This window comes from Palaemon carinicauda, chromosome 11, assembly GCF_036898095.1.
Source record: "Palaemon carinicauda isolate YSFRI2023 chromosome 11, ASM3689809v2, whole genome shotgun sequence".
Classification (NCBI taxonomy): domain Eukaryota; kingdom Metazoa; phylum Arthropoda; class Malacostraca; order Decapoda; family Palaemonidae; genus Palaemon; species Palaemon carinicauda.
In genome coordinates, this window is record NC_090735.1 from 126,714,924 (window position 1) to 126,734,923 (window position 20,000).

Here is a 20,000-nt window from a genome sequence, read left to right on the forward strand (position 1 = left end):
AATACCGCCCAGATTCAATTATCATATAATTTAACCTCTGTATTTGTTAGGCTGGTACCTTATATATTGTTGCAATAGTTCTTTCGCTCCGACCCGGAAATAAGCTAATTTATTTTATCATTACGATAAGCATTTGGAAAAAAATTTGATTTCTCTTATTTTCTACGGTAATTCCAACGGGGTATCATCTTTTAGCGTTTCGTTAAACTGATTAAATAAAGGTTTATAGGAAGAGTTAAATCACAAACACGTAAAGTGGTTTGGAGAGAGAAAGAGAGAGAGAGAGAGAGAGAGAGAGAGAGAGAGAGAGAGAGAGAGAGAGAGATTTTGCTCTTTTCTGCCTTCCAGTTATATAAATGGCATTGGAGTACAGACACTATTATTCCTCAATATTATTAACTCATAAATGCTTATCAAATCCGAAAGTAATAGGTGAAATTACGCTGTACTGAACACCAAATCATAGCAAGTTCGATTATTGATCGCTTTTGAAGGCTTTCCCAACCTTAATGAGTTTCAAGGGTCTTCTTATTATGCCTTTTACACCCAGGCTATTTGGAACTTTCCAACCCATAACCCCCAGGTGTTTTTTTTTTTTTTTTTTTTTTTTTTTTAAGCACATGTTGCAATACATATTTTTTAAATTGCCCTAACAGCCTTAATTTTCGACATAGAGAGATCAGGTTGGTTTCATTCTTTTGGAAAATCCCTGAAGTTTCTCATAAAGTTATCAAAAATATGCAAAAAAAAAAAAATGTAAATAGCAGTTTTTTTTGCAAGGAAGTACCAGTACGTCCATGGGGTAAAAGGGTTAAGAATGATAAAACAAGACTTTTCTTCAAAGTGATAATTTGTAAGGCGAAGTGACGTCAATGAACGATGTAAACACTACGATAAGGCTATAATCATGGCTATAAAATCAGATATACCACTCTTGAACATTAGGGAGAATAACATGCACAGTTTCTCTCTGCCTGCGTGGGGGACCTGAGCTGATAGTTATTGTGAATCGACATGCCAGGCAGACCTGTGCAGTTAGGAAATGGTAGGCTACCGGTGCACGTAGAGGATTGAGATGGAATGCAAAGGTCCAATGCAGATTTTGAAATATGGGGAAGTGCTACTTATGGGATTAACAAGACTTTCGGAGGCAAATACATGCTTAGGTGGCCTGTTGGAAGCGTCCCTATCTGGTGCTTGCCGGTCTGGGGTTCGAGTCACGCTCAAACTCGATAGTTTTTCGTAGTGTCTATAACCTCGCCATCCTAGTGAGCTAAGGATGGAGTGTTTAAGGGAGCCTATAGGGTAGAAGAGACTTTTAGCTATGGTAAGCAACTCTTCCAGGAGAAGGACACTCCAAAATCAAACCCTTGTTCTCTAGTCTTGGGTAGTGTCATAGCCTCTGTACCATGGTCTTCCACTGTCTTGAGTTAGAGATATCTTGCTTGAGGGTACACTTCTGCACTCTATTCGATATTGTTTCTCTTCCTCTCGTTATTTTCAGGCTTTTAGTTTATATATGAAAGATTTAATTCAATATTGTTCTTAAACTTTTCTTGTAGTTTTTCCTTATTTCCTTTCCTCACTGGGCTATTTTCCCTGTTGTAGCCCTTGGGCTTATATCATCCTGCTTTTCCAACTAGGGTTGTAGCTTAGCAAGAAATGATAATAATAATAATAATAATAATAATAATAATGATAATAATAATGAGTCATCAGCCGCCATTGCCTGGCCATCCTTGGTCCTAGCTTTGGTGGAAAGGTGGCTTGGTTGCTGATCATATGTAGGCCTATATAAGGTCATCTAGGGCATTGTCCTACTTGCTATGGCATTGTCACTCTCCCTTGCTTCTGCCATTCATGAGCGGCCTTTAAACCTTTAAATGGGCAGTAGCTTTGTTGATATGCTTGGATTATTAATTTTATTATCCTCATGTACGTAAATTGAAAGTTTGATTGATTTAAAGTATTTTGGTATTAGGTAAATTAAATTAATCCATAAGCTAAAGGAGAAATTTCACCTCATGATGATAATTATATCAATAATAACTGATCGTGTTAACTGGAATATATTCCAATCTGTTTATGATACTAATTCTTTGCTTGTGTTGCTTCTGCCAGTTAGTAACGTTTTGGATTTCTTACTTATGAATTTCCTTTGCAGTTAGTCTTGGTTCCATATATTGAGGCATATTAAGTTAACTAATATCACGCGCAAGATAATCAAATTTCCGATGTAATTAGAGGTTTACTTTTGAAAAACGGTATTCATGCCTTAAAATACGCAATTTTCCGTGTATGTATGATAAATAAAATAACCCACAATTTATCAAAAATTAAATTTGTTTTTAGCTTCCGAAGGGACCTTCTCTCTTCGTCAGAAAACAAATAATTATACATTTTTAAAAAGGTACAGAAAGGTTCATAAGAATAAAAAAAAGTGTAACTAATGGTTTTCTGAAGAGGAAGGGAGACGGTCCTTTCGAAAGCTCAAAATAAATATAATTTTTCATAAATTGTGGGTTTAATTTACCTATTTATACCGATATCAGAAAAGTTGATTTTTTCACGAGAAATCTCGTAATGATTTATCAGGTAATGGAATGATACAATAATAATTTAGTTCGAATCTAAAGCCACTATTAAAGGTTTAAAGGCCGCTCATGAATGGCAGAGGCAAGGGACAGTGATATTGCCCTAGCAAGCAGGACAATGCCCCAGAGACTGACCATGTATGATCAACGCCCAAGCCCCTTCTCCACCTAAGCTAGGACCAGGGAGGGCCAGACAATGACTGCTGATGATTCCCCAAACCCCCCAAACCAATACCCCAGAGACTGACTATATATTGGGTAATCAGCGCGCAAGCCCCCTCTCCACCTAAGCTAGGACCAGGGAGGGCCAGCCATTGGCTGCTGATGACTTCCCCAAACCCGCCCCCCAAAACCTTAGCTCACAAGGATGGTAAGGTTGCAGACACTAAAGGTACTAACGAGTCTGAGCGGGACTCGAACCCCCGTTTGGCAAACACCAGGCAGAGACCTTACCAATCAGGCCACAACAACCCTGATGGAAAATCGAGTTGGTCATTTCAGCCAATAGATATGTGATATAAATAATATGTGAATATTAGTAGTGTAGACTAAGTGCTACTAATTACTCTACTGGTTGAATAGTCTCTGTACATGCGGAGTCTCCTTTCAAGGAAGTAAATTAATATCAATCCTGTAAGTAGTAAAGTAAGCTTGGAATTTGATTTTTCTCAATGAAACGTTTGTAATTCCATTCATGTACAATGAAACACACAACCACATAAAAACATATCTGCAGGGGACATTTAATGACTCACCTGTCCCTGCCCTCTTCTATCTGCTCTATGTCAGAAAGCTGGAGCTCATCCTCCGAATCCTGCCTCTCTCTCCTGCTGCGGTGTTTTGGCCTGAAGACCTCCTCGGAGAAGTTGATGCGGTTATTCGATTTGGAAACGCCCCCTCCAGCACCCCTCTCTCCCTCCTCTCTCCCTCTCCCTCTGTTAGGGGTCTCCTCTGTTTTCTTTCGATCGCTACTCTTATTCGCGTGCCTCTCTCTCGGCGCTTCTGCTGGTTCCCCTTTCTTCAGGTCAGTCAATCTGATGGCGTCTTCCTTCGGCTTCCTCTTGGAAACAGGGGAGAATGATGGCGGGAGCAGTTTCGAGCATTCCTCTGGTTCCTGCAATAATGATTTAAATAATTTTAAATAGACTTTTTAGCTATGTTAAGTAGCTCTTCTAGGCAGGGTTTAAACTTGGGCTTGTGGCCATTACCTTGCATGCTGCTGCTTTTTACCTTAGATTACCTTAAAACGTTACCAATTTCCTTAGATTTGAAGTTTGTAATTTCGTAAAACCCAGATTACTTTAGAAATGACCTTAAAAATAAGGCAATTACCTTAAAAGTTTAAACCCTGCTTATAGGAGGACTCCAAAATTAAACCATTGTTCTCTAGTCTTGGGTAGTACCATAGCCTCTGTACCATGGTCTTCCACTGTCTTGTGTTAGAGTTCTCTTGCTTGAGGGTACAATCGAGGATACTATTCTATCTTATTTTGTTTCCACTTTTTTTTTTTTTAAGTTTCTTTTTTTTAGAATATATGTGAAAGATCTATTTTTATTGTTATTGTTTTTAGAATAGTTTATCTTAATTGTTCATTACTTCTATTGCATATTATTTATTAGCAGACAGTTCACTATAATCAATTCTTTTTAGTTTGGCAGATTTGCACAGACTCGCAGCGGTGCCCCTTTTGGCTCGGAAAAGTTTCCTGATCGCTGATTGGTTGGACAAGATAATTCTAACCAATCAGATAGCAGGAAACTTTTCCGAGCTAAAAGGGCACCGCTGCGAGTCAGTGCAAATGCGCCTCATTAAAAAAAATTGAATATAGTTATTCTCCTCCATTTCATTGTGATCATTGAATGTAAAATACTAGATTTAATCTATTTAGTCTTTTAATTTATTTTATGAGATGACTAATGAGCTAATTAATTATTGGCAAATTTATGAGATGACTAAAGAGGTAATTAATTATAGGCAAATTTATGAGATGACTAAAGAGGTAATTAATTATAGGCAAATTTATGAAATGACTAATAAGGTAATTAATTATAGGCAAATTTATGAGATGAATAATGCGGTTATTAATTATAGGCAAATTTATTAAATAAATAATGCGGTTATTAATTATAGGCAGATTTATGAGATGATTAAAGAGGCAATTAATTATAGGCTATTTTATGAGATGACTAAAGAGGTAATTAAATGGAGGTAAATTTATTAGATGACTAATAAGGTAATTAATTATAGGCTATTTTATGAGATGACTAAAGAGGTAATTAATTATAGGCTATTTTATGAGATGACTAAAGAGGTAATTAATTATAGGCTATTTTAGGAGATGATCATTGAGGTAATTAATTATGTGTTATTTTATGAGATGACTATTGAGGTAATTAATTATGGGTTATATTATGAGATAATTAATTAAAGGCTATAATATGAGGTAATTAATTAAAGGCTATAATATGATGTAATTAATTAAAGGGTATTATATGAGGTAATTAATTATATGTTATTATATGAGGTATTAATCATAGGCTGTTTTATGGGGTACTTTATCATAGGCTACGTTATGAGGTAAATAATTTTAGTGTATTTTATGACTAATGAGGTAATTAAATCAGATGTATTGTAGGGAGATATAAGAATTGCGAAATAGACCGGGTTAAGTTGGTGTCATCAGTGACAAGAAGGTGCATAAAGAGATCATATTGATAGCAGTGATGATGAAGATGATAGCAATGGTGCTTGTACACACATATGTTTACATTTATATATATATATATATATATATATATGTATATATATATATATATATATATATATATATATATATATATATATATATATATTATATATATATAATTATATATATATATGTATATATATATTTATATATATATATATATATATATATATATATATATATATATATATATATACACACACACATATATGCGGAAAACTTACAAGGAAACGGGATGCTCAGATGCAAATGAACTACAGGGAAAATTAAATTTACAGGGAAAATTAAATTATTTGAGGAAATCGTGACTATATATATCTGTATGTATATATATATATATATATATATATATATATATATATATATTATATTTATATATAGTCACTATTTCCTCAAATAATTTAATTTCCCCTGTAGTTCATTTGCATCAATGTATCAAAAATATATATGGCTTATTTGAATATGTGTATATATATATATATATATATATATATATATATATATATGTATATATATATACAGTATATATATATATATATATATATATATATATATATATATATATATATACACAGTATATATAAAAGTTCCTAAACAACGTAAAGGAAACATAAAAAAATCACCAAAACCTAATAAAGAAAAAAATTGGAAATGAGGGTAAAATTAAAGAGAGATGGAATAGAATTAGCAAAACTATCCTAAACAATATACAAACTATAAAATCAAGACAATCGTAAACAGAATCAGACCATAATTGAGGAAACACTAAAAAATGGAAGAAGCATCAAGTCAATGAAAAGAATGCTTAGAACAGGATGCCAAAAGGATATTTACCTTAAAGGATCAAACTGGAAGTAAATTTTATTATCAACATAAGAGATGGAGTGATAAAAATTGCAGAGGATTTTTATACAACACTATATATACAAAACTAATGTAATAAATAAATTTACCAATGGAAATAATGAAACACCTGAGCTGGTACCAAAAGTAACCATAGAAGTAAAGAAACCATTAAAAGGCATGAAAAGAGGCAAAACAGAAATGGCTAAGCAATTGATCCGATAATAGATGAAGATTTGGTAGTAGTAAAACTGGCTGAACTTTACACCAAATGTCTGCATAAATGCTCTGTACCTACAGCTTGGAAAAACTTTATCATTATACTAATCCACAAGGAGACACAAGACCTGAAGATTTACCACCCATCAAGTTTAATCTCAGTAATATATAAAAGATTTACTAATCTCATATTAGGCTGGATAGAAAGGCAGCTAGACTTTATTCAACCAAGAGAGCAGGCAGGCTTTTGGAAGTGGGTATTCAACAACTGGCCATATCCATGTAATTAACCAGCTAATGGAACCACAAACCACTATGTATGGCATTTAAAGACTATGAGAAAGCTTTTGATTCTGTCAAAACTTCAGCAGTAATGAAAGCCCTTCAAAGACAAAGAATAGCTGAATCTTATGTTAGAACACTTGAAGATATCCATAGAAAGAATACTGATGGGATTAACACTAAGAAACAGAAAAAGAGCAACAAGGATACGAGAGAAAACTAAAGTCGAGGATATTCTAACATGAAAAAAAAAGAGAAGTGGACATGAGCAGAACATAACAATGAGAATGACATATAGTAGATAGACATTAGGAATAAAAGAATGGTTACTTAGAGATTGCGAGCGAAACAAGGAAGAGAAGACGATGGATTGACGGACTAAGGAAATTTTCGGGTATAAACTGGCGCAGAAAGACCGTAAACAGACGCGAGAGTGGAAGGGCATGTTTGTGGCCTTTGTCCTGCAGTGGACTAAAAACGGATTATGATGATGATGGTGTGTGTGTGTGTGTGTGTGTGTGTGTGTGTGATTACACGAGTATAAAGAATTGACAGAATTAGTAATTTTAATTCCAGTCACCCAAAGCCGTATGGCAACAGATACAGTTGGCTGCATTAATTCCGGTACACTGACATCTCCTTTGCTTCCTATGTGGTGTACCAGAATTTACGAAGCCAACTGTACACCCAGTTACTTACCGGTGATTTCGGCTGGTTATCCTCCTGTTAAAGAAAAGGAAGAGATAAAATAGGAGAGAAAATATAAGTGATAATGGAACTGTGATCTTCATATCATATATCATGCATTTAAGATCAGTAAAAGATAATAACTTATTTAGATACATACTCTAGAAAGTGTGGCAAGAATTATTTGAAATATTTTTTTTTTCAAGAAACTAGTATATATTCATGCATTATTTCATGCTAAATATTCAGAATTAAGAATTGGAAATGAAAAGTACATAAAAATGTAGTAAATAAAAGAAAAGAAGAATATACATAATATAATTAGAGATTTAAACTACAAGGAAATATAGGTAATAGAATAAAACAGATTAATATAGAAACATACACAAAATTATATATAATTTAAAAAGATATTTCAGAAATTAATATAATGCTGGATTATTTATTTCTTGTTTCCTTTCCTCACTGGGCTGTTTTTCCCTGTTGGAGCCCCTGGGCTTATAGCATCTTGCTTTTCCAACTAGGGTTATAGCCTAGCTTGTAATACCAAATACTCAACCATAATAAAACGGGAAAGAAAATCTAGTGATACGATTAGTAACAAAAATTATAATCATTATTATGCCTAAAGGATGAGCTACGAAACTTGTCAATTATTGAAGCAACTTCACAAACGCACAGACGTACGCTACATATACCATACAAACACACATACAGTGTATATATATATATATATATATATATATATATATATATATATATATATATATATATATATATATATATACTGTATATATATCATATATATATATATATATTTAAATATATATATCTATCTATCTATATACCAAGGCACTTCCCCCAATTTTGGGGGGTAGCCGACACCAACAATGAAACAAAACAAAAATGGGACCTCTACTCTCTATGTTCCTTCAGCCTAATCAGGGACCCAACCGAGTTCAGCTGGTACTGCTAGGGTGCCACAGCCCAACCTCCCACATTTCCACCACAGATGAAGCTTCATAATGCTGACTCCCCTACTGCTGCTACCTCCGCGGTCATCTAAGGCCCCGGAGGAAGCAGCAGGGCCTACTGGAACTGCGTCACAATCGCTCGCCATTCATTCCTATTTCTAGCACGCTCTCTTGCCTCTCTCACATCTATCCTCCTATCACCCAGAGCTTTCTTCACACCATCCATCCACCCAAACCTTGGCCTTCCTCTTGTACTTCTCCCATCAACTCTTGCATTCATCACCTTCTTTAGCAGACAACCATTTTCCATTCTCTCAACATGGCCAAACCACCTCAACACATTCATATCCACTCTAGCCGCTAACTCATTTCTTACACCCGTTCTCTCCCTCACCACTTCGTTCCTAACCCTATCTACTCGAGATACACCAGCCATACTCCTCAGACACTTCATCTCAAACACATTCAATTTCTGTCTCTCCATCACTTTCATTCCCCACGACTCCGATCCATACATCACAGTTGGTACAATCACTTTCTCATATAGAACTCTCTTTACATTCATGCCCAACCCTCTATTTTTTACTACTCCCTTAACTGCCCCCAACACTTTGCAACCTTCATTCACTCTCTGACGTACATCTGCTTCCACTCCACCATTTGCTGCAACAATAGACCCCAAGTACTTAAACTGATCCACCTCCTCAAGTAACTCTCCATTCAACATGACATTCAACCTTGCACCACCTTCCCTTCTCGTACATCTCATAACCTTACTCTTACCCACATTAACTCTCAACTTCCTTCTCTCACACACCCTTCCAAATTCTGTCACTAGTCGGTCAAGCTTCTCTTCTGTGTCTGCTACCAGTACAGTATCATCCGCAAACAACAACTGATTTACCTCCCATTCATGGTCATTCTCGCCTACCAGTTTTAATCCTCGTCCAAGCACTCGAGCATTCACCTCTCTCACCACTCCATCAACATACAAGTTAAACAACCACGGCGACATCACACATCCCTGTCTCAGCCCCACTCTCACCGGAAACCAATCACTCACTTCATTTCCTATTCTAACACATGCTTTACTACCTTTGTATAAACTTTTCACTGCTTGCAACAACCTTCCACCAACTCCATATAACCTCATCACATCCCACATTGCTTCCCTATCAACTCTATCATATGCTTTCTCCAGATCCATAAACGCAACATACACCTCCTTACCTTTTGCTAAATATTTCTCGCATATCTGCCTAACTGTAAAAATCTGATTCATACAACCCCTACCTCTTCTAAAACCACCCTGTACTTCCAAGATTGCATTCTCTGTTTTATCCTTAATCCTATTAATCAGTACTCTACCATACACTTTTCCAACTACACTCAACAAACTAATACCTCTTGAATTACAACACTCATGCACATCTCCCTTACCCTTATATAGTGGTACAATACATGCACAAACCCAATCTACTGGTACCATTGACAACACAAAACACATATTAAACAATCTCACCAACCATTCAAGTACAGTCACACCCCCTTCCTTCAACATCTCAGCTTTCACACCGTCCATACCAGATGCTTTTCCTACTCTCGTTTCATCTAGTGCTCTCCTCACTTCCTCTATTGTTATCTCTCTCTCATTCTCACCTCCCATCACTGGCACCTCAACACCTGGAACAGCAATTATATCTGCCTCCCTATTATCCTCAACATTCAGCAAACTTTCAAAATATTCCGCCCACCTTTTCCTTGCCTCCTCTCCTTTTAACAACCTTCCATTTCCATCTTTCACTGTCTCTTCAATTCTTGCGCCAGCCTTCCTTACTCTCTTCACTTCTTTCCAAAACTTCTTCTTATTCTCTTCATATGACTGACCCAATCCCTGACCCCATATATTTATATGTGTATATATGTGTATACATACACACACACACACACATATATATATATATATATATATATATATATATATATATATATATATATATATATATATACACATATACATATATATAATATGGCCAATCTCCAGACATGAATTGTCATGTCCGATGTATGTATATATATATATATATATATATATATATATATATATATATATATATACAGTATATATATATATATATATATATATATATATATATATATATATATATATATATATATATATATATATATATAAAACTAAGTCACTTAAGCTCGATATCGCATAAAGTTAACTATACAATTGAAATTTTAATATCATGACCAAAGAATCAAATTAAAGAAGATGAAACTTTATACGAAATTAATAACTTAAAGAACTTTATTTAATGAAAATGAGAGCCCTGAAAAAAATATGACCACGTTAATCAATTTATTTGTTTCCCATAGAACATTTCATAAAGCGACCCATTCAGGCAAGCACAAAGAATCACAAGGGAAAAAAAAGAGACAATGCTTGAAAACACACAAAATTCACCTTGGCACATACCAGTAGGCTTACTACTCCACTGTAGTTTTTTGGACGTAGTTGAATTATAAAATTTTATACTGTGCTCAATTTTTTTTTTCTTTTTTATACTGAGGCGCATTTGCACTGACTCGCAGTGGTGCCCCTTTAGCTCGGAAAAGTTTCCTACTAGCTGATTGGTTGGACAAAATAATTCCAACCAATCAGCTATAGTCCATTTCTTTTAGCGAGGCATATTTGCACCGACTCGCAGCGGTGCCCTTTTAGCTCGGAAAAGTTTCCTGATCGCTGATTGGTTGGACAAGATAATTCTAACCAATCAGCGATTAGGAAACTCGGAAAAGTTTCCTGATCACTGATTGGTTGGACAAGATAATTCTAACCAATCAGCGATCAGGAAACTTTTCCGAGCTAAAAGGGCACCGCTGCGAGTCGGTGCAAATCTGCCTAGCTAAAAGAAATGGACTATAGTATAGTAGAGAAAGGGTGAACACCTCATGTATAGAAACTATATAGAAATTAAGATGGAAAACATGGAGATATAAAACAGTCTTAACTTGTGGTGGCCGATGTGGTAATGTCCCTGACTGGTGAACGCCAGTCTGGGGTTAGAGTCCCGCTCAAACTCGTTAGTTTCCTTGGCCATTGCAACCTCACTATCCTTGAGAGCTAAAGATGGGGGGTTTGGGGGAGCCTGTAGGTCTATCTGCTGAGTCATCAGTAGCCATTGCCTGGCCCTTGGTTCTAGCTTGGATGGAGAGGCGGCTTGTGCGCTGATCATATGTATAAATGGTCAGTCTCAAGGGCTTCGTCCTGCTTGATAAGGCAATGTAACTGTGCCTTGCTTCTGCCATTCATGAGCGGCCTTTAAACATTTAAACCGTGATGTAACACAATGAACTTAAGTTTAACCCCCAACGAAGAATATCAATACGACATGACTCCCACTATGCGATCGAACACCGTTTATTATACGAGGGGGGTCGAAGAAACCGTCTACTGTATACGTGTTCACTTATAACAGAGGCTACTCTTTCCAGCAAATCTATGATATATATTAACACTTCCTAACATATGTATATACGTATTGATAGTACAGGGGAAGATGCACTGTCTCGTTTGTGCACACACACACACACACACACACACACACACACACATATATATATATATATATATATATATATGTGTGTGTGTGTGTGTGTGTGTGTGTGTATGAATATATCATTATCATCATCATCTCCTCCTCCTACGCCTATTGACGCAAAGGGCCTCGGTTAGATTTCGCCAGTTGTCTCTATCTTGAGCATTTAATTCAATATTTCTTCATTCATGATGATGATATATGTATAGGCTATATATATATATATATATATATATATATATATATATATATATATATATATATATTCTTGTTAGGAAAGGGGGAGGGGTTGGGAAAGGTTGAAACTGTTAGTGTGTATATCTATCTAAATATCTAGCCGTCATTTTGACGGGTTGCATACACTAGTATATATACATATATACATATTTACTCATGAATATATATAGGCCTATAAGGTGTATATAAACAGACGTATATAAAGGATACGTGTAAGTATGAGAGAGAGAGAGAGAGAGAGAGAGAGAGAGAGAGAGAGAGAGAGAGAGAGAGAGAGAGAGAGAGAGAGAGAGAGAGCGTGTGTGTGGAGGAATTTTAGACAATATTTTTTTTAGGGTCAAAGTCTACTACAAACTTTATTGAAAAATTATAGTTCCTATGTAGGCTACATATAGTATGAAAAATAGTTTCAAATGATATAGGTGTCAACAGTAATGAATAATTACTTTTAGAGTATGTTTATAAACAATTTGTTTTACCTCCACAGCTGCTGAGTTTAACAGCATCAGTGCTACAGCAAAAGAAAATATTGAAATTTTTAAGGACAATAATTGATGTTGTTTTTTTGGCTAATTATAATTTGAATAATTTAAAACATAAAAAACAAGACTATAACAGCCCACAGAACTAATTGAGACTACTCGCTTTTCAATACAATGTAAAAAGGGTTAGCTACAATTGGTAGTTATCATTTAATTTTTATTATTATCATTATTATTATTATTATTATTATTATTATTATTGTTGTTGTTGTTGTTGTTATTATTTATTATTATTATTATTTATATTATTATTATTTATATTATTATTATAATTATTATTATTATTATTATTATTATTATTATTATTATTTATTATTATTATTATTATTAATACTAGCTAATCTACAACCCCAGTTGTTAAAGCAGGAAGCTATAAGCCCAAGGGCTCCAACAGAGAAAATTGAAGAAGACAAATATGCCCTTGACTCAATTAGCAACCTTTCAAGAAGAGGAAAAGCCAAAAGTAAACTAGAGAGAACCACAGTCAGAATAAAAGAGTATGGTAAAATACAATTGAAAGTAACTAAGTAATCAAATATCAACTAATATAATTACATATGCAAACAGAACTGGGATCATAAAGACATTCTAACATAAAGATATTCTAAGAAACAAAGAAACGAGCAAAAAGGGAAAAGGTGTTCTGGTAATCTGACAGGCTCAGTGTTGCATTGTCAACGCCCTGCCAGTTGGGGGGATTGGCCCGGGGTGAGGGAAGGCGCACCCCTCCGGGAAGGGGAGGGGTCGGAATCGCCCACGTGAATCGATGCTAGTCCCAGTGGTATCAGCCTGCGTATGTTTAGCGATATCTGAACTCGACTCTCAAATCATTTACGACCTTGAAAATAGTAAAAATCCAAAAGAAAATAGTAAAAATAGAAAAGAAAATAGTAAAAATAGAAAAGAAAATAGTAAAAATCGAAAAGAAAATAGTAAAAATCGAAAAGAAAATAGTCAAAATCGAAAACGGTAGGAAAATATGGGTGTAGTTTATCGGCTTCTCCTCTATACACTCATAGATGCTCACTAGAACGTCAGCCGGGCAAGGCCAACCCCCTACTGTTGTGCCCAACCACAGCTGTATCATCCCCAGTAAACAGCTTAAAATCACGGTCCGGTGTCTGGTTTCATTTTCGTCAGTATAGATGCTCACGAGAACGTCAGCTTGGCAAGCCTAACCCCCTACTGTTGTGCCCAACCACAGCTGTATCATCCCCAGTAAATAGCTTAACGCAAAGTCCCGGGCGGGGATCGATCTGCTGCCATGCGAATGCTAAGCGAATATGTTAGCTCTGTACTAGCCAGGAGGCTAATACAATACTTATAGATAAGAGAAATGAATAGGCAAATAGATAAATAAAATGGATGATTGAATTGGAAAAATGTATCCTCCCCAGTAAATAGCTTAACTCACAGTCCCGGGCTGGGATCGTTCTGCTGCCATGCGAATGCTAGGCGAATTTGTTACCATTGTACTAACCAGGAGGCTAGTGCAGTACTTATAGATAAAAGAAATGAATAGACAAATAGATGAATAAAATGGATGATTGAATTGAAAAAAACTATCCTCCCCAGTAAATAGCTTAACTCACGGTCCAGGGCGGGGATTGATCTGCTGCCATGCGGATGCTAGGCGAATACGTTACCACTGTACTAACCAGGAGGCTAGTGCAGTACTTATAGATGAAAGAAATGAATAGGCAAGTAGATAAATAAAATGGATGATTGAATTGAAAAAAAAATGTATTCTCCCCAGTAAATATCTTAACTCACAGTCCTGGGCTGGGATCGTTCTGCTGCCATGCCAATGCTAGGCGAATACGTTAGCACTGTACTAGCCAGTAGGCTAATACAGTACTTATAAATAGAATAAATGAATAGCAAGTAGATAAATAAAATGGATGATTGAATTAAAAAACTGTATCCTCCTCAGTAAACAGATTAAACTCACAGTCCAGGGCGGGGATCGATCCGCTGCCATGCCAATGCTAGGCGAATACGTTACCACAGTACTAACCAGGAGGCTAGTGCAGTACTTATAGATAGAAGAAATGAATAGACAAGTAGATAGATAAAATATATGATTGATTTAAATAAGTAGATAGATATATAATAGCTCTTTACGTGATCAGAGTCCCAAAACTGTCATCCAATGTATTAGAAGGACGATATTACGTCAGCTGTTAATTCGTTCTATAATCAAATATACGTTGACGGCAATTTCATTTTCCATTACAGAAATTGCTGGCTTGATTATTGCAATGTCTTATCTATTCTTCACTGCATTGGTGATAATAACAGTAGTAGCTCATAAGAACATGTGTTTTTTTATCAATGTGGCTACAACATTGCAAAGATTTTCTTAGTTTGTTCAATAAGTTATTCTTAAGGAATTAATTAAAAGTTATATGCTACCTTATAGAATATAAATTTCACTTGAATTAATTCGTATTTTCGTCAATTTTCTTTATTAAGCTCTATGAAAGATCTTTTTTAATGTTGATACTGTTCATAAAATATGTTATTTCAATTATTCTTTACTTCTCTTGTAGTTTATTTCCTCATTTCCTTTCCTCACTTGGTTATTTTCCCCGTTGGAAACAAGGAAAGGAAACAAGGAAATAAATAAACTACAAGAGAAGTAATGAATCATTGAAATAAGACATTTTAAGAACAGTAACAACATTAAAATAGATCTTTCATAAGATGTGTGGTTGAGTTGAGAAATATAACATTTCGAAAATTCTTGAACAAGAACCGGATAAAAGACATTATTATTATTATTATTATTATTATTATTATTATTATTATTATTATTATTATTGTTAGCTAAGCTACAACCCTAGTTGTTAAAGCAGCTCTAAGCCCAAGGGCTCCAACAGAGAAAACAGTCCATTGAAGAAAGGAAAAAAAGGAACCGGATATAAAATATTATTATTATTATTATTATTATTATTATTATTATTATTATTATTATTATTATTATTGTTATTATTATTATTACTACTACTAGCAAAGCTACAACCCTAGTTGTTAAAGCAGCTAGGCCTATAAGCCCAAGGGCTCCAACAGAGAAAACAGTCCATTGAGGAAAGGAAATAAGGAACCGGATATAAAATATTATTATTATTATTATTATTAGCTAAGTTACAATCCTTGTTGTTAAAGCAGCTATAAGCCCAAGGGCTCCAACAGAGAAAACAGTCCATTGAGGAAAGGAAATAAGGAACCGGATATAAAATATTATTATTATTATTATTATTATTATTATTGTTATTATTATTATTATTATTATTATTATTATTATTATTATTACTACTAGCAAAGTTGTTGAAGCAGCTATAAGCCCAAGGGCTCCAACAGAGAAAACAGTCCATTGAGGAAAGGAAATAAGCAACCGGATATAAATATTATTATTATTATTATTATTATTATTATTATCATTATTAGCTAAGTTACAACCCTTGTTAAAGCAGCTATAAGCCCAAGGACTCCAACAGAGAAAACAGTCCATTGAGGAAAGGAAATAAGGAACCGGATATAAAATATTATTATTATTATTATTATTATTATTATTGTTGTTATTATTATTATTATTATTATTACTAACAAAGTTGTTAAATTAGCTATAAGCCCAAGGGCTCCAACAGAGAAAACAGTCCATTGAGGAAAGGAAATAAGGAAAACCAAATAGAATAGCGTGCCTGAATGTACCCTTCTAAACAAGAGAACTCCAATGCAACACGGTGGAAAAGGTTTAAAAAAAAAGGCAAAGTTAAAAATACTGCAAACACTGGTCCAAGGTAGTTGAAGGGACAATAATGTATGTATTTCAGTCTTTTTTTATTTAATAATTTATTGCGCCAGTTAATTTCCTCGTCCCGTACAAGCCATTAAGTCCTGTGAAGTGAAGATTAGCCGATATCTCTCTCGAAGGGGGCGTGGATTCAATGTAGTTATTTGCCACTTAACTTTGATATGGCATTCTGTTTATCTGGGTCGCGAAGCTGGTAGGCATTTTTCGCGTCTTTGGCTTTTTCTCTACTTCGATTTGAGTCTATTTTGTTTTTGTTTTCTTCCTAGTGTGTGTATGTATATATAGGCACACACACACACACACACACACACACACACACACATATATATATATATATATACTGTATATATACTGTATATATATATAGTATATGTGCAAAAGAACTAGAGCATGATGAAAATTTAATATTAAATATATAAATATAAACTTTATATATATATATATATATATATATATATATATATATATATATATATATATATATATATATATACTGTATATATATATATATATATATATATATATATATATATATATATATATTATATTATATTTTCATTTTTGCTATGGTTCTTTTGCACATATGCTATATATATATATATATATATATATATATATATATATATATATATATATATGTGTGTGTGTGTGTGTGTATGTATATATATACAGTATATATATATATATGTATATATATATATATATATATATATATATATATATCTATATGTATATATATATATATATATATATATATATATATATATATATATATATATATATGTGTGTGTTATTTTCCCTGTGGTTCTATTGTACACACATATATAAATAAGTGTGTGTGTGTGTGTGTTTAGGAGCATAATTTATATAGAATTCTATTTTTTTAATTTTGAAATATCAATTGAATTGATAATACGATTTGTTATAAATTCTTCTTACAGTTAAAGAATTGCAACTAATTTCGGATTTGGTAAGAATAGTAAAATAATTTTTCATGTTGAAGTCTACACCTTTCATTACGAGTGTTTCGAAATATTTTATTTTTGGTGATATTTCTCATTTTAATTTTTACTTGGGTTAGAGTTCTCTTGCTTGAGGGTACACTCGGGCACACTATTCTATCTAATTTCTCTTCCTCTTGTTTGGTTAAAGTTTTTATAGTTTTTATAGGAAATTATTTTTTGGGTGTTGTTACTGTTTTCCTTGTTTCCTTTCTTCACTGAGCTATTTTCCCTGTTGCGGCCGCTGGGCCTATAGTATCCTGCTTTTCCAACTAGGGTTGTGGCTTAGCAAGTAATAATAATAATAATAATAATAATGATAATAATACTTCTTCAACGTTTTCATCAAAAAAAAAAAAAGAATGCATCCGTTTCTAGTCCACTGCAGGACAAAGGCCTCAATACATGTCTGGGGTTTGGTCATTTTCATCACCACGCTGGCACTTCCTATTGGTGATGGTGGAGACTTTAGTCTGGTCGCTCACAGTAAACCAATCTAGTTTGGGTGTCTTTGCTGATCATGGCCATACACAAATCCTTAAGGTATCCCCACTCAGAAAGGGAACATTACATGGCAAAATGAATATACAGATAAACGTATATACACATAAATGTGCGATGTTTCTACTGGTCCTCTTTGAAGGTGGCGTTGCAAATTTTAATGTTGAGAATGTGCTTGAGAAATCTGCCTTTACAAAAATAATGGTATCCTAATTTCAAGTTTCTTGATCTGTACGCATCCAAATAATGATTTCTTGTGTTTTTATATACTCTCAACCATTTCTTTTTTTTTTAATGGGTACACTCGGGTACACTATTCTATCTTATTTCTCTTCCGCTTGTTTTGTTCAAGTTTTTATAGTTTTTGTAGGAAATGTTTGTTTAGGTGTTGTTACTGCTTTTCCTTGTTTCCTTTCCTCACTGGGCTATTATCCCTTTTGAGGCCCCAGGGCTTAAAGCATCCTGTTTTCCAACTAGGGTTGTGGCTTAGCAAGTAATAATAATAATAATAATAATAATAATAATAAACACTCATAAATATTCCAATATTTTTCAGCTAAGCATCTAGAGGCAGATAAACCTCTGTGGGGATTTAAACATTAGCCCTTAAGACTATCAGGTCGCAGCAATCTAAGCCCGAGGTGTTTCGATGGCCTGGTGGTAACGTCCTCGCTTGGTGATCGCCAGACTGGGGTTCGAGTCCTGCTCAAACTCGTTAGTTTCTTTGGTTGCTGAAACTTCACCATCCTTGCGAGATAAGGATAGGGTGGTTGGGGCGAGTTTATAGGTCTATCTGCTGAGTCATCAGCAGCCATTGCCTGGCCCTCCCTGGTCGTAGCTTGGTTGGAGAGGGGGCTTGGTCGCTGATCATATAATATATGGTCATTCTCTAGGGTATTGTCCTGCTTGCCATGACAATGCCACTGCCCCTTGCCTCTGCCATTCATGAGCGACCTTTAAGCAGTCTTCTTCTTCTTCTTTTCCTCCGGACAGGGCTTTCATTGACCTGCCTTGGCGGAGGTCTGTGCTCTGAGGTTTTTTTTTTTTTTTTTTTTTTTTTTTTTTTTTTTTTTTTTTTTTTGGTGCCAGAGTGGATCTTGTAAATGTTGAATCAATTTGGCCCTGTGACAACTAGTTATCTGGGTCTTAACTGTATGCCAGACGATCGCCTTGTTTTGTGGCATACGATTTATATTTCTATTTAGCACAGAATTTTATCGCATAATTTACTCTTTTTTTTATAGATTATATGTAATATATATTTTATTTTATTTATTTAACAGTAATATAATTCTTTTCTTCTTGTTTTCAATCGAGCCAGCTTTTTGAGAGTCGAGTTTGACTTTAATAATAATAATAATAATAATAATAATAATAATAATAATAATAATCCCCCTTATTATCCCCAAGTATCGATTCGTATGTTTCTTTCAATTGATTCTGGTTCCGGCAACATATCTACATTTAAGGTATCTATTTTTATCCTGCTAAAAGCCAGGACATTTTTCTTCCTTCGCAATGAAAAAGTATATACTGTTTATATATATATATATATATATATATATATATATATATATATATATATATGTATGCATGTATATATGTATATTATATGTATATATATACATATGTATGTATATATATATATATATATATATATATATATATATCTATACATTATATATGCATGAAAATAACTAAGCATATGAATTTGTATTTGTATATATAAGTGTATATGTTTTCAGTACATACATATATGTATATATATATATATTTAATATATATATATATATATATATATATATATATTTTATATATATATATATTTTATATATATATATATATATATATATATATATGTATATATATAAAACATTTCTATATAATACTTAGTATTGTTAATATTTATGTATACATGTAAAAACACGGAATAAACCACCGAGATGGC

General features: G+C 33.9%; 1 protein-coding gene across 3 annotated transcripts in view; it reads right to left on the bottom strand.

The window, feature by feature from the left end:
* The window catches only part of LOC137650194 (uncharacterized), a 103,864-nt gene that overhangs the window by 12,371 nt on the left and 71,493 nt on the right, over positions 1-20,000 (bottom strand). For 2 of the 3 annotated variants that reach the window (XM_068383373.1, XM_068383371.1), the window contains exons 4-5: positions 7,385-7,408; positions 3,350-3,708 (exon numbers count right to left, since the gene is read on the bottom strand). In XM_068383373.1, coding sequence (XP_068239474.1) covers positions 3,350-3,708; positions 7,385-7,408 — 383 coding nt within the window. The remainder of the gene's footprint in view (positions 1-3,349; positions 3,709-7,384; positions 7,409-20,000) is intronic. The other variant, XM_068383372.1, reaches the window with a different exon arrangement.